This window comes from Pelophylax lessonae, assembly GCF_965119305.1.
Source record: "Pelophylax lessonae genome assembly, chromosome: 10".
NCBI classification, from domain to species: domain Eukaryota; kingdom Metazoa; phylum Chordata; class Amphibia; order Anura; family Ranidae; genus Pelophylax; species Pelophylax lessonae.
The window spans coordinates 233009217-233035257 of record NC_138777.1 but is presented as its reverse complement, the minus strand read 5'-3'; the positions used below and the strand labels follow the sequence as shown (position 1 = coordinate 233035257).

Genomic DNA, 26041 nt, shown 5'->3' with positions numbered 1-26041 from the left:
AGCAACCCTCCCCCAGTATAAGGGCCCTGATGTCACCAGTAATCCCCCCCTCCATATAAGGGCCCTGATGTCACCAGTAACCCCCCCCCCCCATATAAGGGCCCTGATGTCACCAGTAATCCCCCCCCCCCCATATAAGGGCCCTGATGTCACCAGTAATCCCCCCCTCCATATAAGGGCCCTGATGTCACCAGTAACCCCCCCCCCCATATAAGGGCCCTGATGTCACCAGTAATCCCCCCCCCCATATAAGGACCCTGATGTCACCAGTAACCCCCCCCCCATATAAGGGCCCTGATGTCACCAGTATTCCCCCCCCCCATATAAGGGCCCTGATGTCACCAGTAATCCCCCCTCCATATAAGGGCCCTGATGTCACCAGTAACCCCCCCCCCATATAAGGGCCCTGATGTCACCAGTAATCCCCCCCCCCATATAAGGACCCTGATGTCACCAGTAATCCCCCCCCCCATATAAGGGCCCTGATGTCACCAGTAATCCCCCCCCATATAATGGCCCTGATGTCACCAGTAATCCCCCCCACATATAAGGGCCCTGATGTCACCAGTATCCCCCCCCCCATATAAGGGCCCTAACGTCACCAGTACCCCCCCATATAAGGGCCCTGATGTCACCAGTAATCCCCCCCCCATATAATGGCCCTGATGTCACCAGTAATCCCCCCCCCATATAAGGGCCCTGATGTCACCAGTATCCCCCCCCCCATATAAGGGCCCTGATGTCACCAGTATCCCCCCCCCCATATAAGGGCCCTGATGTCACCAGTAACCCCCCCCCCCATATAAGGGCCCTAATGTCACCAGTACCCCCCCATATAAGGGCCCTGATGTCACCAGTAACCCCCCCCCCCCATATAAGGGCCCTGATGTCACCGGTAACCCCCCCCCCCATATAAGGGCCCTGATGTCACCAGTACCCCCCCATATAAGGGCCCTGATGTCACCAGTATCCCCCCCGCCCCATATAAGGGCCCTGATGTCACCGGTAACCCCCCCCATATAAGGGCCCTGATGTCACCAGTACCCCCCCATATAAGGGCCCTGATGTCACCAGTAACCCCCCCCCCCCATATAAGGGCCCTGATGTCACCGGTAACCCCCCCCATATAAGGGCCCTGATGTCACCAGTACCCCCCCATATAAGGGCCCTGATGTCACCAGTATCCCCCCCGCCCCATATAAGGGCCCTGATGTCACCAGTAACCCCCCCCCCCCCCATATAAGGGCCCTTATGTCACCAGTAACCCCCCCCCCCCCCTTTGTGTACATGTGTCGGAGACCCTGTATGACTCCACATTTCCCTACACAAAGAGAGAGAGAGAGAGACTGCCCTGTATACAGAGTAAGAGACTCCACATTGCTCTGCATAGAGAGAGAGACGGCTCCACATTGCTCTGCATAGAGAGGACAGAGACGGCTCCACATTGCTCTGCACAGGGAGTTATTAAAGTGGATCTAGAGATAAAATAGAAATCTAAGATGGAGGGACGATGCTGCTGTGGGATCTCCACACAGAAGGAACAGATTTCTTCCTAATACAGGAAGTGGAAAAACAAGGTGACAACGCTGCTGAGTGATCACACATTAAAGGATCGGTTGTCACCCTAATACAGGAAGCAGGAAGACAGGTTAATCACCATGGCAGCCAGATAAGTAGCATTTTCAGTATAAATAGATCAGTGATTAGAGATATGTACAGAGTGTTCTGTGTGTGAAGGAGTCATGGTGGAGAATGTTCTCACAACATTATTATATCTTTATTTAGACACCGGTCAGCTCATCCTCATCACACCCATCCACCCGGGTCAGTCAGGGTGACATCAACACTCTCCTGACACCGAGAGGTGACGTCACAGGCCAGCTGACTGACCACCTGACGCCAACCCCGCCCACTGGCGTTTGTTTAGCACCGCACGGAGGGCGTGGTTAAAGGAGGCAGCGGAGATATCTCCCGGAAGTGACGTCAGAGAGAGTTTCCGCTGTGTTGTTGTTGTCGCCGCTGTCATCGCTCCGGTACCATGAAGTGGATGTTCAAAGAAGACCACGCACTGGGTGAGAGGGGGAGGGGCGGGCCGTACCGGGAGGGGGAGGCAATGGACGGCGGGGGCTCACTTTACGGCTGCTGAATCATTCTAATGTTTCTACTGCTTGTCCTGACCCCTCATATATTGCCCACCATATACTCCACTGTACACTGCCCACCATATACTCCACTGTACACTGCCCACCGTATACTCCACTGTACACTGCCCTCCATATACTCCACTGTACACTGCCCTCCGTATACTCCACTGTACACTGCCCTCCATATCCTCCACTGTACACTGCCCTCCATATCCTCCACTGTACACTGCCCTCCGTATACTCCACTGTACACTGCCCTCCGTATACTCCACTGTACACTGCCCACCGTATACTCCACTGTACACTGCCCTCCATATACTCCACTGTACACTGCCCTCCATATACTCCACTGTACACTGCCCTCCATATACTCCACTGTACACTGCCCTCCGTATACTCCACTGTACACTGCCCTCCATATCCTCCACTGTACACTGCCCTCCATATCCTCCACTGTACACTGCCCTCCGTATACTCCACTGTACACTGCCCACCGTATACTCCACTGTACACTGCCCTCCATATACTCCACTGTACACTGCCCTCCATATACTCCACTGTACACTGCCCTCCATATACTCCACTGTACACTGCCCACCGTATACTCCACTGTACACTGCCCACCGTATACTCCACTGTACACTGCCCACCGTATACTCCACTGTACACTGCCCACCGTATACTCCACTGTACACTGCCCACCGTATACTCCACTGTACACTGCCCTCCATATACTCCACTGTACACTGCCCTCCGTATACTCCACTGTACACTGCCCTCCATATCCTCCACTGTACACTGCCCTCCATATCCTCCACTGTACACTGCCCTCCGTATACTCCACTGTACACTGCCCACCGTATACTCCACTGTACACTGCCCTCCATATACTCCACTGTACACTGCCCTCCATATACTCCACTGTACACTGCCCTCCATATACTCCACTGTACACTGCCCTCCATATACTCCACTGTACACTGCCCTCCATATACTCCACTGTACACTGCCCTCCGTATACTCCACTGTACACTGCCCTCCATATCCTCCACTGTACACTGCCCTCCATATCCTCCACTGTACACTGCCCTCCGTATACTCCACTGTACACTGCCCACCGTATACTCCACTGTACACTGCCCTCCATATACTCCACTGTACACTGCCCTCCATATACTCCACTGTACACTGCCCTCCATATACTCCACTGTACACTGCCCACCGTATACTCCACTGTACACTGCCCACCGTATACTCCACTGTACACTGCCCACCGTATACTCCACTGTACACTGCCCACCGTATACTCCACTGTACACTGCCCACCGTATACTCCACTGTACACTGCCCTCCATATCCTCCACTGTACACTGCCCTCCATATCCTCCACTGTACACTGCCCTCCATATCCTCCACTGTACACTGCCCACCGTATACTCCACTGTACACTGCCCTCCGTATACTCCACTGTACACTGCCCTCCGTATACTCCACTGTACACTGCCCTCCGTATACTCCACTGTACACTGCCCACCGTATACTCCACTGTACACTGCCCACCGTATACTCCACTGTACACTGCCCACCGTATACTCCACTGTACACTGCCCTCCGTATACTCCACTGTACACTGCCCTCCGTATACTCCACTGTACACTGCCCTCCGTATACTCCACTGTACACTGCCCACCGTATACTCCACTGTACACTGCCCTCCGTATACTCCACTGTACACTGCCCTCCGTATACTCCACTGTACACTGCCCGCCGTATACTCCACTGTACACTGCCCACCGTATACTCCACTGTACACTGCCCTCCGTATACTCCACTGTACACTGCCCTCCGTATACTCCACTGTACACTGCCCTCCGTATACTCCACTGTACACTGCCCACCGTATCCTCCACTGTACACTGCCCACCGTATCCTCCACTGTACACTGCCCTCCGTATCCTCCACTGTACACTGCCCTCCGTATCCTCCACTGTACACTGCCCACCGTATCCTCCACTGTACACTGCCCACCGTATCCTCCACTGTACACTGCCCTCCATATACTCCACTGTACACTGCCCACCATATACTCCATTATATACTGTACACTGCCCTCCATATACTCCACTGTACACTGCCCACCATATACTCCACTGTACACTGCCCACCATATACTCCATTATATACTGTACACTGCCCACCGTATACTCCACTGTACACTGCCCACCGTATACTCCACTGTACACTGCCCACCATATACTCCATTATATACTGTACACTGCCCACAGTATACTCCATTATACACTGTACACTGCCCACCATATACTCCATTATATACTGTACACTGCCCACCATATACTCCATTATATACTGTACACTGCCCAGTGCCCACCATATACTCCATTATATACTGTACACTCTAACCATATACTCCATTATATACTGTACACTGCCTACCATATACTCCACTGTACACTGCCCACCATATACTCCACTGTACACTGCCCACTATATACTCCATTATATACTGTACACTGCCCACCATATACTCCATTATATACTGTACACTGCCCACCATATACTCCATTATACTGTACACTGCCCTCCATATACTCCATTATATACTGTACACTGCCCACCATATACTCCATTATACTGTACACTGCCTACCATATACTCCATTATATACTGTACACTGCCCACCATATACTCCATTATATACTGTACACTGCCCTCCATATACTCCATTATATACTGTACACTGCCCACCATATACTCCACTGTACACTGCCCACCATATACTCCATTATATACTGTACACTGCCCACCATATACTCCATTATAGACTGTACACTGCCCACCATATACTCCACTGTACACTGCCCACCATATACTCCACTGTACACTGCCCACCATATACTCCACTGTACACTGCCCACCATATACTCCACTGTACGCTGCCCACCATATACTCCACTGTACGCTGCCCACCATATACTCCACTGTACACTGCCCACCATATACTCCATTATATACTGTACACTGCCCACCATATTCTCCACTGTACACTGCCCACTGCCCTCCATATACTCCATTATAGACTGTATACTGCCCGCCATATACTCCATTATAGACTGTACACTGCCCGCCATATACTCCATTATATACTGTACACTGCCCACCATATACTCCATCATAGACTGTACACTGCCCACCATATATTCCAATATAGACTGTACACTGCCCACCATATACTCCATTATATACTGTACACTGCCCACCATATACTCCATTATATACTGTACACTGCCCACCATATACTCCATTATATACTGTACACTGCCCACCATATACTCCATCATAGACTGTACACTGCCCACCATATATTCCAATATAGACTGTACACTGTGCCCTCACGGTGGGGGATGGTATTCTTTCTCTACAGCTCTGATGGTTGTGACCATAAATCTCTATGTTGGTTGCGTCAATCTGGATTGAGGTGTGCCAGAAGTTTGGAGGCGTGTCCTGTTGTCGGCCATGGAGGCGTGTCCTGTTGGCCATGGAGGCGTGTCCTGTCGGCCATGGAGGCGTGTCCTGTTGTCGGCCATGGAGGCGTGTCCTGTTGTCGGCCATGGAGGCGTGTCCTGTTGTCGGCCATGGAGGCGTGTCCTGTTGTTGGCCATATTGTAACCGGGAATTTTTGTTGCATTGGCGCAGTAAAGGATTCTTTCTGGCACCTCCCCCATGCAGCTCATTTTTGTCTGAGTATCATCGTATTGAACAGCAACCACCCTGTCTGTTTCCAGAGCAGTCCGCACTCCTCCTGAGGTCACCTGGGGGGGGGGGGGCGGGGGTTGTTTGTATCCCAAAGTATTCTTCTGGCTGCAATCTTTCCGGGTTTACCTGACCTTGGCTTGGTATCAAGAGATCCCCAAATTTACCTCTTCTTAATAAGTGATTGATCAGTACTGACCGGCATATTCAAGGCTTTGGAAATCTTTTTATATCCTTTTCTAGCTTTATAATCCATTACCTTGTTACGCAGGTCTTCTTGACAGTTCTTTTCTGGCTCCCCATGGCTCAGTATCCAGCCTGCTCTGTGCATTCACATGAGAGCTGACAAACTCATTGTCTATTTATACACAGACACTGCTATTCAAAAGGCCACAGATGTGGGAAATTAACCTTTAATTGCTATTTTATCCCTTGTGTGTCATCTTGTGTGTCCATAGCAAGGTCAAACATTGCGGGGGATGGGAACTTTTCATCGGGACCATTGGGGGGAATTTCTGTTATCATTAGGATTTAAAAAGGAGGCAAAATACCGTGATAATAAATGGCTTCATATTATTATCCTTAACCAGTTCTGGACCGGAAGGATTTCCCCCCTTAATGACCAGGCCTTTTTTTGTGATTCGGCACTGCGTTACTTTAACTGACAATTGCGCGTTCCTGCGACGCTGTACCCAAATAAAATTGATGTCTTTTTTTTCCCCAGAAATAGTTTCCTTTCGGTGGTATTTGATCACCTGTGCAATTTTTCTCAGATCGCCTTTCAGGACAGCACCTGGAGAGAGCGCAGCTCCACCCAATCCACAGGAAACACTGCAAATAAAAACTCCTCCTCTTCCACCATGCCTCAGTCATTTGTGTTTCCTCCGCCATGGTGGAAGCATTGCAGGAGCTATGTGGAAGGGCTGCACTCTCTCCAGGGGGAGAGAAGGATTTGTTGCCCAGTTTTTGTTTGCTGTTTCAGCATGGAGACCATCCCAGCTCCCCTCCCTGGAGTGTCAAAGGGGGTATGCTCCGGAGCCTCTCACCTCGTTCGCTCAGGGGAGCTGAAACCCATCGGAGGATCCGGTCCGGGCGTCAGAGGTCCGCGCTTCGGCCGGTCGGCGGGCGGGGAGCCGCTTTTGGCATTCGAATCTCCCGCACTTTCGGACTCTGATCCCGGGGACGCGCGGCGTCACTTCCGGTGGACGGGACTTCCGGTGGGGGCGTGGCGGCGTTTGCTCCAACCGCAATACACGCAGGGGTCAGAGGCAGGTCACGAGGTCGGCGCTTCCGCTTCCGGTCCACAGAGGAGGACGCGGGAAGCGGTATTTAAATGGAGAGATCTGCCAGCAAGCTGCGCTTTTCAACAACATGGAGGAAAAGTCTGCAGCGACGGTGGAAGCAGGCACCGCCAGCGCCGGCCAAGCTCAGGTAGGAGAGGTGCAGTGGTGCCTCTTTTTTCTTTACTGTGTGAGCTTTTATTGTGGGGTTTCTTCCTTCCTCCTTTGGAGCCTGCCCTGTAGACTGAGTAACTGTTCCCAGTCTAACAGGATATATATGCATCTGGGAGTCTTTTCTTCTGATCCTTTTTGGTGTGGGTCACGATTTTCTCCCTTGCAAGAAATCACTAGGTGGTGGTTTTCTTTTATAGTGGTTATTGGGCTTTCATGGTGGCTTTTTCTTTACTAGGTTAAAGCCACAGTGAAGACAAGAGCCCCAGCATCAAGGAAATGCCCTTCATGCAAGAATCCACTCAGAGATTCCTGGGTGAAGCCACTTTGTAAAGCATGTATTGCTGACCTTGTGAAGGAAGAGTCTAGTCAGCAGAATAATGAATTTATATCTTCATTTAAAGAACTTACAGACACCCTGTCCTCAGTTCGTTCCCTGTTATCCAGGACGCCACAAGTTCTATCAGATTCCCAACAAACGGGTGGTACATCTTCCCAGCCGTCTACTTCTAAGTCTGCAGTGTCAAGCGATTCAGAAGATGAGGGGGAGAGTGCTCTCTGTTCCATCAGGGATTCAGAGGAGGAAGAGAAGGAAGAGGTGGCTAGTTCTTCCAGATACAAATTATCCTTGGAAGAGGTTGATGAGTTGCTGAAAGCGATTTACACCACGTTGGAAATCGCAGAAGAAAAGGTGCAAGTTTCACTTCATGACAAAATGTACCAGGGCCTTGAACAGACAAAGCGCAGGGTTTTTCCTGTTCATAAAGTCCTTACGGAATCTATTGAAAAAGAGTGGAAGGACCCAGAGAGGGCCCCTTTTTTCTCTAAATCCCTAAGAAGGAGATTTCCGTTTGAAGAGGATACGGCGCACCTATGGAACAAGAAGCCCAGAGTGGATGCTGCTTTTTCTCAGGTGTCTCGCCGCACGGATTTGGCGTTCGAGGACATGGGTGTTCTGAAAGACACCATGGATAAAAGGGCAGATTCTCTCCTTAAAAAGGCTTGGGATTCCTCTACGTCCAGCCTTAAGCCGGCCATGGCCTCCACGGTGGTAGCCAGAAATCTTGAGTGCTGGCTCGAACAACTTAAAGGGCATGTGGAGGCTGGAACAGCAAGGAAAGATCTCCTGGATTCATTTCCGCTGCTCCTAAAGGCAGTAAAATATATGGCCGATGCTTCTGCTGAGTCTATCAAAATGTCTGCCAGGTCAGCAGCCCTCGTCAACTCTGCCAGGAGGGCGGTCTGGTTGAAAACCTGGACAGGTGATTCAGCTTCTAAGGTGAAACTCTGTGGTTTACCTTTTGCCGGTGACTTGCTTTTCGGGCCTGAATTGGAAGCAATTCTTGACAGAACGGCGGATAAGAAGAAGGCCTTTCCGTCAAAAAAGAAATCGCCTCCTAAGAAGAGATTTCGTTCTGTTCAACAAACCAACAGAGGTCGTGAACAAGATCAGAGATCAAGATGGACCTCCCATAAAGGCAAAGGGAAAGGTGGAGTCCTCGTTAGACCACCTGACCAGGCCAATAAAAGCAAGTGACAACAGTCTTCCAGTGGGAGGAAGGCTGTTATGGTTCCTCCCACGTTGGGAAGAGGTATCCGCAAGCCCCTTTGTAAAGAATATAGTGGCTCAAGGATACAAACTGGAGTTTTCGGAGACACCTCCAAGCAGATTCCATGTTACTCCCCTTCCAAGGGATCCGGAAGAGGCTTCCTCAATGATGTCTCTTTTACAAGAGCTGATTCAACAGGAAGTGATTATCCAAGTCCCCGAGGGGCAACAAGGCCGTGGGTTTTATTCTCAGATCTTTCTAGTGAAAAAACCCTCAGGCAAGTACCGAATGATCCTAAATTTGAAAATCCTAAACAGATCAATTCGGTACAAGCACTTCAGGATGGACACCATTTATTCAGTGACCAAACTGTTGTCCCCAAACTGTTTCATGGCATCCTTGGATCTGAGGGACGCTTACCTGCACATCCCAATAAATCAGGAGTGCCAGAAATTCCTAAGGCTGGCGGTCAATCTCTGGGAATCGGTCTGGCATCTGCAGTTCAGGGCCCTCCCCTTTGGCCTCTCATCTTCTCCAAGGGTGTTTACCAAGGTAATGGCGGATGCCCTAGAGCCATTAAGGCTGAGGGGTATTTCAATTGTCCCTTACCTGGACGATCTGCTAATTTTTGCAGAGTCCAAGAGCCAGGCGTTGGTACACCTTCAGGAGACTCAGGACCACCTAGAGAGTCTGGGGTGGCTCATGAATTTGGAGAAATCCAGCTTGATTCCATCTCAGCAGATAAAATTTCTGGGATACAGAATAGATTCGGTCCTCCAGAAGGTGTTTCTACCTCAAGAAAAGATCGAGAAGACTCAGAACGCAGTTGCTCGATTACAAACCAATCATCAGGTTACTGTCAGGTCGGCCATGGCAGCTTTGGGCTTGCTCACAGCCGCTATCCCTGCAGTACAGTGGGCAAGACTGCATTCCCGTCTTCTCCAGAGAGACATTCTGCAGAGTTGGTCATACCCGGAACATCTGGAGAAATCCATCAGAATCTCCACGAAAGCAAAGAGATCTCTGTGGTGGTGGAGGAATTCCAGAAATCTGGAAGAAGGTCTGCAATGGACTTTCCAGACGAACAAACGTCTGACGACGGATGCCAGTTCGTGGGGTTGGGGAGCCCACCTGGAAGGCCGGACGATGCAAGGGACATGGTCCAAAGCAGAGTCCAGGAAATCATCCAACTGGCGGGAGTTGAAAGCCATCCTTTTGGGTCTTTGGTCCTTTCAACAGACAGTCAGGGGCCATCATGTGCAAGTTCTGTCGGACAACATGACAGCAGTGGCCTACGTGTCAAAGCAAGGAGGCACAAGAAGCAGACAGCTATCAGATCTGGCAATACAGCTACTCTCCTGGGCGGAGAAAAATCTAGCCTCTCTGACAGCGGTGCATCTGAAGGGGTCACAAAACCTTCTAGCAGATCTGCTGAGCAGGAAAAAGGTGTTGGAATCAGAATGGAGTCTGGATCAAGAAGTATTCATGCAGATCGTGGAAGTCTGGGGTCTTCCCCAAATAGATTTGTTCGCTTGTCAACAGAACAACAAAGTCCAAAGATTCTTTTCCCTACACAGGGAGGATCAGGACTGGGGCTTGGATGCTCTAGCCCATCCATGGGACTTCCGTTTGTCTTACGCTTTCCCTCCATTCCAACTGATTCCGTTGGTTCTCAAAAAGTTCAGGGAAGAAAAGACCAACTTGATTCTGATTACACCTTACTGGCCAAAGAGACCTTGGTTCGCCCTCCTACTGAATCTTGCCTCAGAACCTCCCTGGAAACTTCCATACAGGAGAGATCTGTTGACACAGGGGAACCTAGTGTACCCAGAACTGGACCGCTTACAACTGACAGCGTGGTTACTGAAGAAGACATCTTGAGAGCCAGAGGCCTGTCAGAAAAAGTTATCTCCACCCTTCTCTCCAGCAGGAAGAAGGTGACTAGGGATATTTACTTGAAAGTCTGGAGAAAATACAACTTTTGGTGTTCCAGCAAAAATTTTGAATTAAAAAATTTAATTTCAGTGCTTGAGTTCCTCCATGAGGGAATGGAGAAAGGACTAGCAGCAAGTACTTTAAAGACGCAAGTAGCGGCACTTTCAGTTTTTTTCGAAAAGACTTTGTCCCAAGAGACTCTAATCATTCGTTTTTTCAAGGCATTAGCCCGCAACAGGCCAATAGCCCTTAAAGTATTTCCCAAATGGGATTTGACCATTGTGTTACAAGGTTTGACTAAGTTTTCTTTTGAACCTTTAAAAGAGGCTTCCCTGAAGAATTTAATTTTGAAGACTATCTTTTTGATAGCAATAACCTCGGCCAGGAGGATCAGTGAGATCCAGGCCCTCTCAATTTCAGACCCTTTTTTGACAATTTTTGCAGATCGAGTAGTCCTAAGAACGGACCCAGCCTTTCTTCCAAAGATTGCTTCATCTTTTCATAGATCACAAGAAATTGTCTTACCAACTTTCTCCTCAACTCCTAGTAATACTCGGGAAGAATCCTTTCATACCTTGGATGTGAGGAGATGCTTACTTCAGTTCCTCCTGGTAACTAAGGAATTTAGAAAGACAAATGCATTATTTGTCATCTTCTCAGGGTCCCGTATAGGAGAAAAAGCATCAAAGAGCACTTTAGGCAAATGGCTCAGATGGGCAATTGAACAGGCTTATGTAGCTCAAGGAGAAGAACCTCCAGAAGGCATCTTGGCGCATTCTACAAGGTCTGTGGCAACCTCATGGGCTGAAAGGGCCGGTGCTTCGCCTGATCAAATCTGCAAGGCAGCTACCTGGTCCAGCTATTCAACCTTTATTAGACATTACAGGTTGGACTTGTTGTCAGCTCAGGATCAAGCCTTTGGCAGAAAAGTTCTGCAGGCAGTGGTCCCACCCTAAGTGTAAGTTACTCGCTTATCCTCTCCAGGTGCTGTCCTGAAAGGCGATCTGAGAAAACCTTAGTTACTTACCGGTGACGGTATTTCTAAGAGCCTTTCAGGACAGCAGCAGCTACCCCCCCCTTGGTTTTGTTTATAATATAATATAATTTGTAAATGTTTAACCTGTGGTAGTTTATGTTTTCCAGCATGTCGGAGGCTACTCTATGACTGAGGCATGGTGGAAGAGGAGGAGTTTTTATTTGCAGTGTTTCCTGTGGATTGGGTGGAGCTGCGCTCTCTCCAGGTGCTGTCCTGAAAGGCTCTTAGAAATACCGTCACCGGTAAGTAACTAAGGTTTTTTTTTTCTCCTTTTTTTTTTTTTTTTATTTTTTTTTTGCACTATAAACAAAAAAAGAGCGACAATTCTGAAAAAAAAATATATATATTTTTTTCACATTTTGCTATATGACATTCCCCCCCAAAAAATGTAAAAATCAAAGTTTTTCATCCTTTTAGGCCAATTTGTTTTCTGCTACATATTTTTGGTAAAAAAAAAATGCCAATAAGTGTATTTTGATTGGTTTGTGTAAAAGTTATCGCGTCTACAAACTACGGGAAAGATTTATGTCATTTTTATATATTTTTTTTTTTTTACTAGTAATGGCGGCGATCTGCGTTTTTTTTTTTTTTTTATTTTTTTGTGAGACTGTTACATTGTGGCGGACAGATCGGACCCTTGACTGACATTTTTGACACTTTTGGGGTTACCAGTGACATTACTACAGTAATCAGTGCTATAAATATGCACTGTTACTGTAAAAATGACACTGGCAGTGAAGGGGTTAACACAGTAGGGGATCAAGGGGTTAAATGTGTACCTAGGGGAGTGATTCTAACTGTGGGGGCGTGGCTTGTGAAATTATCATAGAGACCTAATTGACTAACGGACCCCTAACTTACATTTTTGACACTTTTGGGGTGACCAGTGACATTACTACAGTAATCAGTGCTATAAATATGCACTGTCACTGTACTAATGACACTGGTAGGTAAGGGGTTAACCCAGGGGCAATCAAAGGGTTAAGTGTGAGCCTAGGGGAGTGTTTTCTAACTGTGTGGGGGAGGGACTTGTGGAATCAACACAGAGACCTGTGATCCTAAATAGAAGGATCACAGGCGCTCTGTGAACATTTCAGGGAGAAGAACAGTTGGCTGTGTTTACAACATCCGACCGTCCTCTCTCTGCGGGGAACGATCGCGGGTGTCAGGAGGCAATCCCATCCCCCGGGATCGGCTTCCCCACTGCCTAATAGGGGCGGGCACACCCCCAAGAACGCTCCCGCGATCCGCAGTACAGGTACAGCAGTTCACGCAGCCGAGTCAGTCTGCTGTAGTATATCTGCGGCGGGCGGGCGGTCAGCAAGTGGTGAATTTATTGCTGACCGCCCTATAGCTAAATGGCAGCTACAGTGCAGTCCTGGGAGCCTGTCCTATGATGGCCTCCCATAATGGCGCTGGCGGTGTGCTCTGTGGTCGGTGTTTTCCGAGCCAATCAGCGGCTCTTTACCATGTGATCAGCTGTGTCCAATCACGGAGGTAAACAGAAGCTGGGTATCGGCGCTCCTTTTCTCATGCTGACAGCATGAGCCGAGCCGAGCCGAGAGGAGAGCCGAGCCGAGAGGAGAGGAGAGCCGAGAGCCGAGCCGAGAGGAGAGCCGAGCCGAGAGGAGAGCCGAGCCGAGAGGAGAGCCGAGCCGAGCCGAGCCGAGAGCCGAGCCGAGCCGATAACCGGCTTGTGGAAAAGGGAAATCTACACCGGAGCGGCACGATTCCGGATAAAATTAGAGAATTACCATTTTTTTAGAATAAAGATTACGATTCTCTGCGTGACCTCATCTTTCACAGACCGCAGCCCAGTCTCTGTTTGTGACAGGTACCCTTCCTCACTTCTGGGAGACAGCACTACGGTGCCATCCCTCAGAAGTTCGGACTTCCATCGCCACTGGACCAATTATAAAGCAAAACGTGCTTTGTGCATGCGCAGTAGGGAACCGGCTGTGAAGCTGAAAAGGCTTCACTGCCAGTTTTCCATTACCCTGAATGGCGGTGGCAGCACCCGAGGGCTGACCCGAAAAATTGGCTTCAGGTGCCGACATCACAGGCTCCCTGGACAGGTAAGTACACAGTATTTGTAGCTGCTGACTTTACATTTTTTATCAGGGGGTGGAACTCCTCTTTAATCACCATTGAGTTTATTTTTGCTAAAGAAACAAAAAAAGACCAAACATTTAGAAAAAGAAAAAACTTTTCTTATAGTTTTGTTATAAAATTTTGCAAACAGGTCATTTTTCTCCTTCACTGATGGGCACTGATGGGGCCCCGCTGATGTGCAATGATGAGGTGTGCACTGATGGGGCCCCGCTGATGAGGCCCCGCTGATGGGCACTGATGAGGCCCCGCTGATGGGCACTGATGAGGCCCCGCTGATGGGCACTGATGAGGTGTGCACTGACGAGGCCTTCTGATGGGCACTGACGAGGCCCTGCTAATGGGCACTAACGAGACCCCGCTGATGGGCAATGATGAGGTGTGCACTGACGAGGCCCCACTGATGGGCACTGACGAGGCCCTGCTGATGGGCAATGAGGTGTGCACTGACGAGGCCCCGCTGGTGGGCACTGACGAGGCCCCGCTGGTGGGCACTGATGAGGTGGGCACTGACGAGGCCCCGCTGATGGGCACTGACGAGGCCCAGCTGACGGGCACTGTTGGGACGCCTTTGATAGGCAGCACTGCTAATCTGGACATTATCAGTGCCCTGATTATCAGTGTAGATCTGCCTTTTACACAAGCAGGGTACCGGCTCTTCTCTCCCAATAACCGGCGTTTGTGTTTATATCTCGGTCAGCTGTGATTGGACGCGGCTGATCACATAGTAAAGGGCTGCTGTGATTGGTCCTTAACCCTGATCTGTGGTCAGCTGGGGGTTCTAAAACATTTTCTAGCAAAAAATACTGATTGTTACATGTAAACAAAAAGTGTCATTAGTGGGGTGGAGCTGAATTGTGTATCCAGGTCACCAGAAGGATGTATATAATGTGTGAGGCGTGTTCTGTAGTCATGTGTCGGCTATGTAACTAATCTTCATTCCTGACACCTCACTGATCATGTGACGGCCTCATTCCATTCATCTTTTCTATGAATCACAGCAAGCCCTTGTATGTAAACAATGCGTCACTTCAATAGCTGAGCGACAAGTTCTGGCCGTGTGCTCCAATTTATGGGTGCAAAACAGAACCAGAAAAAGAACAGAATTGGACCCAGAACCAGTGGCAGCAGCCGACTTCTGTGGAGATCTGAAGTTGTACCCGAGTATCTTCCTGCTGGGCCGCTATGGCCTGGACCAGGGCTTTTATGCCTTCCTCCATGCATCCCTCAGTGTTTTGCAGCACCGGTGCCGATCAGACCCAGTACATAAGAAGCGGGTGCTGGCCCTTTAAATGAGGCCTTGACAAATTTGGCTTTGAATCTAGGAGCCAGTTTCTTTTTTTAACTGCTTGCAACCGTCCCACCTGTACGGCGATCCGCAGAAGTGATCCTGGGGGGCCCCCATTTGCCAGCGGTGAAGCTGATTCACGGGGCCAGGAGCCTTGATTGCCGCCGGACACCCGCGATCGCTCCCCGTGGAGAGAGAACGACGGTCTGTAAACACATCAGACCGTTGTTCTATGTGGAATCAATACAGAGTGCCTGTGATCCTTCTATATAAGATCACAGGTCTCCACCCCCCCCCCCCTCCCCTCTGCTAGGCAGCAGAGATGCCGATCCACGGGGACCGATTGCTGTAGGCACCCGCAATCGCTCCCCGCTGAGAGAGGACGGTCAGCTGTTGTAAACACAGCTGACCGTTGTTCCCTCTGGAATGATCACAGAGCGCCTGTGATCCTTCTATATAGGATCACAGATCTCTATGGTCATTTCACAAGCCCATCCTCCCCACAGTTAGAAAGCACCCCCTAGGCATACAGTTAACCCTTTGATCGCCCCTGTGTTAACCCCTTCCCTGCCAGTGTCATTAGTACAGTAACAGTGCATATTTTTAGCACTGATTACTGTAGTAATGTCACTGGTCCCCCCCAAAAGTGTTTAAAATGTCAGTTAGGGGTCCGATCTGTCTGCCGCAATGTTGCAGTCCCACTAAAAATTGCTGATTGCCGCCATTACTAGCAAAAAAAAAATTTAAATTAAAATGAGAAATCTTTCTTCTAGTATGTAGATGCTATAACTTTTGCACAAACCAATCAAAAATACACTTATTGGGATTTTTTTTTTTTACCAAAAATAAGTAGCCGAATACAAATTGGCCTAAAATGATGAAAAATTTTGATTTTTACAATTTTTTTTTTTTATTAGGAATGTTATATAGCAGAAAGTGGAAAAATATTATTTTTATTTTGTTTTTCAGAATTGTCGCTCTTTTTTTGTTTATAGTGCAAAAAATAAAAATCGCAGAGGTGATCAAATACCACCAAAAGAAAACTCTATTTGTGGGGAAGAAAGGACATCAATTTTATTTGGGTACAGCGTCGCGCGACCGCGCAATTGTCTGTTAAATTAACGCAGTGCCGAAGCACAAAAAATGGCCTGGTCATTAAGGGGGGAAAATCTTCCGGGGCTGAAGTGGTTAATAATCAAGGGAAAACTGCCGGTCAGTGTTTTCTCTTTTCCCAGATCTTCCTGGAACTCCTTGTTCTGCATGGGTGTGTACTCTTGTGGGTCGCCCCCCACCTTAAAGGGACTATAACGAAACCACTGACCCACACTGTACTTGTGGTCTTCCGTCAGTATACGGCTTCCTTGCAGTCCTGAACATATATAGATATTCCAGCCGCCTTCATACAAAACTAGCCTGACAACTAAGCTTGTATGTGTCTGAACACATCAACTCCTTTATTGAACAAGAAACAGTCTTTTATACACTTGAAGTATGTCATTCACTACATGAACAATGACCCGAATATTTACCTAAAACCTCACACAATGGTTAGATAACGAGGTACAGCTAATCCCATCTAGACAAGGTTATCATCCGCATGCTAATTAACTCAGCGCACTTAAACCAGACTGGAAGACCAGACTAAGGCTAAATCAAAATACAATACACATTATTATAAGTGTAAACACAGAGTAAATCAGCATAATTAACATGTGTGGAAGACAGGTGATTGAGCTGATGATATTCGCATCTGCTAGGGGTCTGACTGTGTGAAGCCTTATTGGCAATGGGCAGCTAGGCCTAGAGTCCCAGAGTCTTCATATATTCTTTGAGAGATATTGCTGACAAATATTACTGTCCCACTTGAAGCAATCCAAACCATTAAGTATCTGTCTTTCTCTCCCAGTGATGGTGAGTACCGTCACAGGGACCATAACCCAAACAGCAGTGATAGATGTGTGTTTCAGGCCCATCCCCGGTGTCCTGTACAATACATATAAAGGGGGTTGCCTATGAAGGTCAGCCTGTAATCTAGGAGACAGCTGGTACCCCTACATTAGGAGACAGCTGGTACCCCCCCCCCCCCCCCCCTAGATATATCTCTCTTTTTGGATTAGTTTTAAACATTTCCACACGGCATACATATCTTGGAGGTTTTCATCAACTTCAGTTTTTCTTTTAATTCTAGAACACCGGTGTGTGGAGTCTGCAAAGATCCGAGCCAAATATCCAGACCGGGTTCCGGTAAGTGATTTCTTCTGTCTGTTCTTCTCCGTCTAAGTGCTGCTGAATTATTCAGGCTATTTGTTTGTATTGCTTTATATCGGAACCAGTATTGTGTGATCAACCATTCATATCATTTGTAAAAACAAAACTGTTCTATATACACTGGGGAGGCACTGATTTCCCGCTTCGATTGTCAGAACCAGTGACATCACTGAGAATGCAGCCTATCCATCACTAGAGAGTGGTGACCTCACTGAGAATGCAGCCTATCCATCACTAGAGAGTGGTGACCTCACTGAGAATGCAGCCTATCCATTGCTAGAGGCCGGTGACCTCACTGAGAATGCAGCCTATCCATCGCTAGAGACCGGTGACATCACTGAGAATGCAGCCTATCCATTGCAAGAGGCCGGTGACATCACTGAGAATGCAGCCTATCCATCACTAGAGAGCGGTGACATCACTGGGAATTCAGCCTATCCATTCTATAGAGACAGGTGACATCACTGAGAATGCAGCCTATCCATTGCTAGAGACCGGTGACATCACTGAGAATTCAGCCTATCCATTGCTAGAGACCGGTGACATCACTAAGAATGCAGCCTACCCATTTACTATAACTTGATGACATCACTGGGAGTGTAACCTGCCTTTACCTGCTGTAGGAAATGTGACATGGCCGCTTTATAGTAACAGTGGGAGGCGATGTTCTGGTAGAGATGTTGCTTGTGAACTGACAACCTGCGTTCTCCAGACCCCCCTCCCCCAGATAATGACTGACGGCCTTCCCTGTGTGTAGTGTGGATATTCTTGTACATGTAAATAATTAATCTTGTTTGATTTAGTGCTGCTGATGAAGTCCCAGTGGGAGAATTCCCAGCAATGCTTTGTTCTCTGTACAGCACAATGTCCTTTGTTCTACATAGCTGGAAGCCCTGGTTGTCCTTCAGTGACTCGGAGTCTCTATAAGGACCGGCACCATTTGTTTTCTATGGGCCGGCATGGAAACCAGAAGCAATGGGCAAGCAGATTCAAAGACCAATTAAAGATTTGTTATATTTTTTTTATTACTGTAATGCAACCATACTGCAAAAACCTTAATTAGACAGTAACACCCCCTGCACACAGTGCTCCAAGCAAATGTACTCACTCTTCCTGAGCAGTAATGCCCCCCTGTGCAGGTCTCTATTCAAAAATACTCCCATTTCCTGAGTAATAACGCCCCTGCACAGTGCTCCAATCAAAAGTACCCACTCTTCCTGAGCAGTAATGCCCCCTGCAGAGGTCTCCAGTCAAAAAGTACTCACTCTTCCTGAGCAGTACGGGTGGGGGGGGGAGGGAGAGGGGGGGGACAGGGAAGTAGGGAGAAAAAAGGGGGGGAGAGAAGAAAAGGGGGGGAGGGCAGGGAGGAAAAAGGGGGGGGGGAGGCAGGGAGAAAGGGGGGCAGGAGGGGGGGAGGGATAGTACCACAGTTGAAAAATTCTGAGAGTCATCTCCTCTCAGCGAGAGAAGGATAACATTTAGGTGTAAGTTGAGGCTGCAAGTGAATGAGTGAGCAGGGCTTCAGAATAGATGGAGGGCATGATAAGAGGATTCGGATGGGGTGAGGATAAAGAACTGGGAGGGTCTTAGTTGGGGTGAGGATAAAGAACGGGGAGGGTCTCAGTTGGGGTGAGGATAAAGAACGGGGAGGGTCTCAGTTGGGGTGAGGATAAAGAACGGGGAGGGTCTCAGTTGGGGTGAGGATAAAGAATGGGAAGGGTCTCAGTTGGGGTGAGGATAAAGAATGGGAAGGGTCTCAGTTGGGGTGAGGATAAAGAACGGGAAGGGTCTCAGTTGGGGTGAGGATAAAGAACGGGAAGGGTCTCAGTTGGGGTAAGGATAAAGAACGGGGACTGTCTCAGTTGGGGTGAGGATAAAGAACGGGAAGGGTCTCAGTTGGGTTAAGGATAAAGAACGGGAAGGGTCTCAGTTGGGGTGAGGATAAAGTACGGGTAGGGTCTCAGTTGGGGTGGGGATAAAGAACGGGGAGGGTCTCAGTTGGGGTGGGGATAAAGAACAGGGAGGGTCTCAGTTGGGGTGAGGATAAAGAACGGCGAGGGTCTCAGTTGGGGTGAGGATAAAGAACGGGAAGGGTCTCAGTTGGGGTGAGGATAAAGAACGGGGAGGGTCTCAGTTGGGGTGAGGATAAAGAACGGGGAGGGTCTCAGTTGGGGCGAGGATAAAGAACGGGAAGGGTCTCAGTTGGGGCGAGGATAAAGAACGGGGAGGGTTTCAGTTGGGGTGGGGATAAAGAACGGGGAGGGTTTCAGTTGGGGTGGGGATAAAGAACGGGTAGGGTCTCAGTTGGGGTGAGGATAAAGAACGGGGAGGGTCTCAGTTGGGGTGGGGATAAAGAATGGGGAGGGTCTCAGTTGGGGTGGGGATAAAGAACGGGGAGGGTCTCAGTTGAGGTGGGGATAAAGAACGGGGAGGGTCTCAGTTGGGGTGAGGATAAAGAACGGGGAGGGTCTCAGTTGGGGTGAGGATAAAGAACGGGGAGGGTCTCAGTTGGGGTGGGGATAAAGAACGGGGAGGGTCTCAGTTGGGGTGGGGATAAAGAACCGGGGAGGGTCTCAGTTGGGGTGGGGATAAAGAACCGGGGAGGGTCTCATTTGGGTGCTGAAGGGTTAGACATATTTGGGAGAGTTGTCCTTGGGTGGGGAGATTTGGCCACGTAGGAGCCCCATTTCATATGGAAGCGTTGAGGGTTGGATTTGTAGACGATCAGTTGAGTTCCTCTTTACGGAGGAAGGTGCCGGGATCAGATCTTACATCAGTGACTGAAGGGGGAAAGCGGAGGTCCATTCCCTGAGGATTCTCCTTCTAGCTATTGTGAAGCAAGTTGAAATCCAGGCTTTGTTTCTGCAGACAATGGACAGTTGAGTTTTGGTCGTATTCTCTATTCTAATGATTGGTTTCTCCTTCCCAGGTGATTGTGGAGAAAGTGTCCGGCTCACAGATCGTGGACATCGACAAACGGAAATACTTGGTTCCTTCTGACATCACCGTGGCCCAGTTCATGTGGATCATCAGAAAACGCATTCAGCTGCCTTCAGAAAAAGCCATCTTCCTGTTTGTAGACAAGACTGTGCCACAGTCTAGGTGAGCTACACCGGCCTGTACAGTCCCAACTGCAGCTTTAAATCCGTATTCAACCCAAAAGCAAACATTTATTATATTGCAGCTTACTCATTCTTCGATGTGATGGCTGCTTTAGTTTTCTTTTTTAATGTTCAATAGTTTTTATTAAAGATTTTACAAAAGAACATATAAAAGTAAGAAATTGGAACAGCCAACAAGCCAAATAAAAAGGTTACGGCAACATTGTACAAACATGTCAATAACGTTCAGAGTGTCCCATACATGTGCACAGTTAGTTTTCTTTTTTAACCACTTGCCGACTGCATATATACTGCAGCAGGCTGGCTGGGCTGCACAAATCGCTGTACCTGTGGAAGCGCTCCTAACCCCCCCCCCCCCCCCCCCCAGGCAGCAGGGATGCCGATCTATGGGACTGGCGGCACCGATTGCCGCTTGACACCCGCGATCGCTCCCCGCTGAGAGAGAACGGTCAGTTTTTGTAAACACAGCTGACCGTTCTTCTCACTGGAATGATCACAGAGATCATGTGACCCTTCTATATAGGATCACAGGTCTCTATGATCATTTCACAAGCCACGCCCCCCCCCCCCCCCCACAGTTAGAATCACTCCTCTAGGCTCACATTCAACCCTTTGATCACCCCTGGTGTCCCCCCAAAAGTGTCAGTTAGGGGTCCGCCGCAATGTCGCAGTCCCGCTAAAAATCGCAGATGGCCGCCATTACTAGTAAAAAAAAAATAAAAGACAAATCTTTCTCCTAGTTTGTAAACGCGATAAGTTTTTTGTGCTTATTGGGATTTTTTTTTTTACCACAAATATGTAGCAGAAAACAAATTGGCCTAAAATGATGAAAAAAAAATAGCTGCTGGCTGTGGGGGCACTCAATAGGAGGGAGGGGCCAGGAGCACAGAGGAGGGACCCAAGAAGAGGAGGATCCAGGCTGCTCTGTGCAAAACCAACTGCACAGAGAAGGGAAGTATAACATGTTTGGTATTTTTTTTATTTAAAAAGAAAAAAAAAAAGAGACTTTACAATCACTTTAACCCCTCTATGCTCCAGTAACCCAGGTGTGCAGTGCCAAAACTCTGCGCTATTACACATATAGTGCATTAAAGTTTTCACACCCCTTGATATTTTCCTCATTTTGTTATGTTACAACCAAGAACATAAATGTATTTTATGTGATAGACCGACACAAAGTGGCCATAATTGTGAAGTGGAAGGAAAATGATAAATGATTTTCAAAATTTTTTACAAATAAATGTGAAAAGTGTGGTGTGCATTTGCATTTACCCCCCTTTACTCTGATACCCCAAACTAAAATCTAGTGGAACCAATTTCATTCAGAAGTCAGCTACTCAGTAAATTGAGTCCAACTGTGTGTAATGTAATCTCAGTATAAATATATCTGTTCTGTGAAGCCCTCAGAGGTTTGTTGGAGAACCTTAATGAACAAACAGCATCATGAAGGCCAAGGAACACACCAGACAGGTCAGGGATTAAGTTGTGGAGAAGTGTAGAGCAGGGTTCGGCTATAAAAAAAATCTCCCAAGCTTTGAACATCTCACAGGGCATTGTTCAATCCATCATGGGAAAATGGAAAGAGTATGGCACAACTGCAACCCTACCAAGACATGGCCGTCCACCTAAACTGACCGGCCGGGCCCCTACCAAGACATGGCCGTCCACCTAAACTGACCAGCCGGGCCCCTACCAAGACATGGCCGTCCACCTAAACTGACCAGCCGGGCCCCTACCAAGACATGGCCGTCCACCTAAACTGACCAGCCGGGCAACCCTACTAAGACATTGACCGTCCACCTAAACTGACCGGCCGGGCAACCCTACCAAGACATGGCCGTCCACCTAAACTGACCGGCCGGGCAAGGAGAGCATTCATCAGAGAAGCAGCCAAGAGGCCCATGGGAACTCTGGAGGAGCTGCAGAGATCCACAGCTCAGGTGGGAGAATCTGTCCACAGGACAACTATTAGTCGTGCGCTCCACAAATCTGCCCTTTATGGAAGAGTGAGAAGAAGAAAGCCATTGGTGGAAGAAAGCCATAAGAAGTCCTGTTTGCAGTTTGGGAGAAGCCATGTGGGGGACACAGCAAACATGTGGAAGAAGGTGATCTGGTCAGAGGAGACCAGAATTTAACTTTTTGGCCTGAAAGCAAAACGCTATGTGTGGGGGAAAACTAACACTGCACATCACCCTGAACACACCATCCCCACTGTGAAACATGGTGGTGGCAGAATCATTGTGTGGGGATGCTTTTCTTCAGCAGGGACAGGGAAGCTGGTCAGAGTTGATGGGAAGATGGATGGAGCCAAATACAGGGCAATCTTAGAAGAAAAGACTTGAGACTGGGGCGGAGGTTCACCTTCCAGCAGGACAACGGCCCGAAACATCCAGCCAGAGCTCCAATGGAATGGTTTACATCAAAGCATATTCATGTGTTAGAATGGCCCAGTCACAGTCCAGACCTAAATCACATTGAGATTGTGGCAAGACTTGAAAATTGCTGTTCACAGACGCTCTCCATCCAATCTGACAGAGCTTGAGATATTTTGCTGAGAAGAATGGGCAGAAATGTCCTCTCTAGATGTGCAAAGCTGGCCGAGACATCCCCAAAAAGACTTGCAGCTGTAATTGCAGGGAAAGGCAGTTCTACAAAGTATTGACTCGGGGGGTGAATACAAATGCAGCCACACTTATCACAGATTTATCATTTTCCTTTCACTTCACAATTATGGCCACTTTGTGTCGATCTATCACATAAAATCCCAATAAAATAAATTTACATTTTTGGTTGTAACATGAGAAAATGTGGAAAATTTCAAGGGGTGTGAATACTTTTTCAAGGCACTCTGTGTCGGTGGGCATGCAATGTTTGTGTGTTGGGGGAGCGCTCCTGGAATAAAGACCGAACTGCCAAAAAACGCTCTTAGTCCCGAGAAAACATCAGCAGTCCAGCTTCCGATCATGTGACCACTGTGACAGCCAATCACAGTGGTCACATTACTGCCGATCCTTCCTGCACATTAAGAACTTTTAAAAGGGACACCAGGCCAGGTGGGGAGAGGTTAAGTCCATTCAACACTCTCCTTCCTCCAGACAGTACTGCTGTCCAAAGGTGCCCCTGTGCTCCTTCATCCAGAGTGGAGGCGCTCTAATACAGGAGGTATGTTACTGGCCAGATCACCAGGTGAAAATAGAGGGGAAAAATGCCTAAAAAATGAAAACTAATGTAATGTGGCCGCCACATCTAATGATTGGTAAGCTGCAATATATGACATTTCTGGTTTTGGGTTTAATAACGCTTTGAGGAAAATTATGAGCCCTGAAATTACGATATAAAAATAGAAGGGATACAATGCTTGTAATTATTATTTACTCATCACTGTCAGTGTACAGTCATTGTTCCTCATTGTGTGTAATAATCCAGTGTACCCGCCTATGGAGATAAGTGCAGGGAGTTGTTTGTGACTATTCTGAGCCAATGGTGCATGCTGGGAACTTTCAGCAGTCCCAGATGTGGCTTTTAGAAGTACAGTGAGCATGTTGTGTTAGTACAGGGGTCCCTACACTTCTCAAAGGGCCTGTTTAATGTCCTTCAGACATTAGGGTGGCCCAACATCAGTGAGAATAAACAGTGCCTCAGAGTTTGTGGTCAGTGGGAGGAATAGTGCCCCATCATTGGTGTCAGCGGGAGGAATAGTGCCCCATCATTGGTGTCAGCGGGAGGAATAGTGCCCCATCATTGGTGTCAGCGGGAGGAATAGTGCCCCATCATTGGTGTCAGTGAGAGGAATAGTGCCCCATCATTGGTGTCAGCGGGAGGAATAGTGCCCCATCATTGGTGTCAGCGGGAGGAATAGTGCCCCATCATTGGTGTCAGCGGGAGGAATAGTGCCCCATCATTGGTGTCAGCGGGAGGAATAGTGCCCCATCATTGGTGTCAGCGGGAGGAATAGTGCCCCATCATTGGTGTCAGCGGGAGGAATAGTGTCCCATCATTGGTGTCAGCGGGAGGAATAGTGCTCCATCATTGGTGTCAGCGGGAGGAATAGTGCTCCATCATTGGTGTCAGCGGGAGGAATAGTGCCCCATCATTGGTGTCAGTGGGAGAAATAGTGGCCCATCATTGGTGTCAGTGGGAGGAATAGTGGCCCATCATTGGTGTCAGTGGGAGGAGTAGTGCCCCATCATTGGTGTCAGCGGGAGGAATAGTGCCCCATCATTGGTGTCAGCGGGAGGAATAATGTCCCATTATTGGTGTCAGTGGGAGGAATAATGTCCCATAATTGGTATCGGTGGGAGGAACTTCACGGGGAGTGATTCCAGGGGCCCGGCGACCATGGATCGGCTTCTCTGCTGGTGAGTGGGCGCACGCACCCCCCAGTATGGCTCCCGCAGCCCGCTGTACATGTACGGAGAATTCCTGGAACCTGCCACTGTATAAGTGCGGCGGCTGGTCGGCAAGTGCTAAAGGGACGCTGGGGTTGGGTGAAGGGAGGGTAAGCGGAGTGACGTTGGGTGAAGGGAGAGAGGGTAAGCGGGGTAACGCCGGGGTTGGGTGAAGGGAGGGTAAGTGTAGCAAAGCCGCTTTGGGTAAAGGGAGGGTGGGTAGGCGGAGCAACGCCAGGGTTGGGTGAAGGGAGGGAGGGTAAGCGGGGTGACGCTGGGGTTGGGTGAAAGGAGGGTAAGTGGAGCGAAGTTGGGTGAAGGGAGGGTGGGTAGGCGGAGCGACGCCAGGGTTGGGTGAAGGGAGGGAGGGTAAGCGGCGTGACGCCGGGGTTGGGTGAAGGGAGAGAGGGTAAGCGGAGCAACGCTGGGGTTGGGTGAAGGGAGGGTAAGCGGAGCAACGGCGGGGATGGGGGAATGGAGTGTAAGCGGAGTGAAAGGTCCACTTTATCTTGAATGACAGAAAGTTCTCTCCTTCTCTTCCAGCCTAACCATGGGACAGCTGTACGAGAAAGAAAAAGACGAGGACGGCTTCTTGTATGTGGCGTACAGCGGCGAGAACACGTTCGGCTTTTGAAGCACCGCAACAGCTTGTGAATCTTGTAAATAACGACCGTGGTTTTAGCGCACTGCCCTGTAGCGTAGCGGCTCGGTAACTGGATGTGTTTCTGATAAACTCGTTCTCTGTGTATATCGCTGTCTGTAGATATTTCATTTTAATTTATTCTTTTTTGTGCTTTTTTTTTTTTTTTTTTATTATTTTATTTTGCAGCCTCTTTTCTGGCACAGCCACAGTCACCATGTACAAATTAAGGTGGTGGACTGTTTGCCAGCAAAAGGGGTTCATTATAGTCCTAGTGTGTATAAAGGAGGACCTGGCGGCATGCGCTGCGCAGACGTGAAAGGTGCTTCTTTGTTAATG

The 26041-nt window shown here is 48.7% G+C and overlaps 1 protein-coding gene across 1 annotated transcript; it reads left to right on the top strand.

Moving 5' to 3' along the window:
- Nucleotides 1-1961: 1961 nt before the first annotated feature.
- Nucleotides 1962-26016, top strand: GABARAPL2 (GABA type A receptor associated protein like 2). The gene is made up of 4 exons (XM_082270616.1): nucleotides 1962-2072; nucleotides 17473-17528; nucleotides 20482-20654; nucleotides 25606-26016. The coding sequence occupies exons 1-4, from the start codon at nucleotides 2039-2041 to the stop codon at nucleotides 25694-25696; spliced, it is 354 nt and encodes a 117-aa protein (XP_082126742.1). The 5' UTR covers nucleotides 1962-2038; the 3' UTR covers nucleotides 25697-26016.
- The last annotated feature ends 25 nt before the right edge of the window (nucleotides 26017-26041 follow it).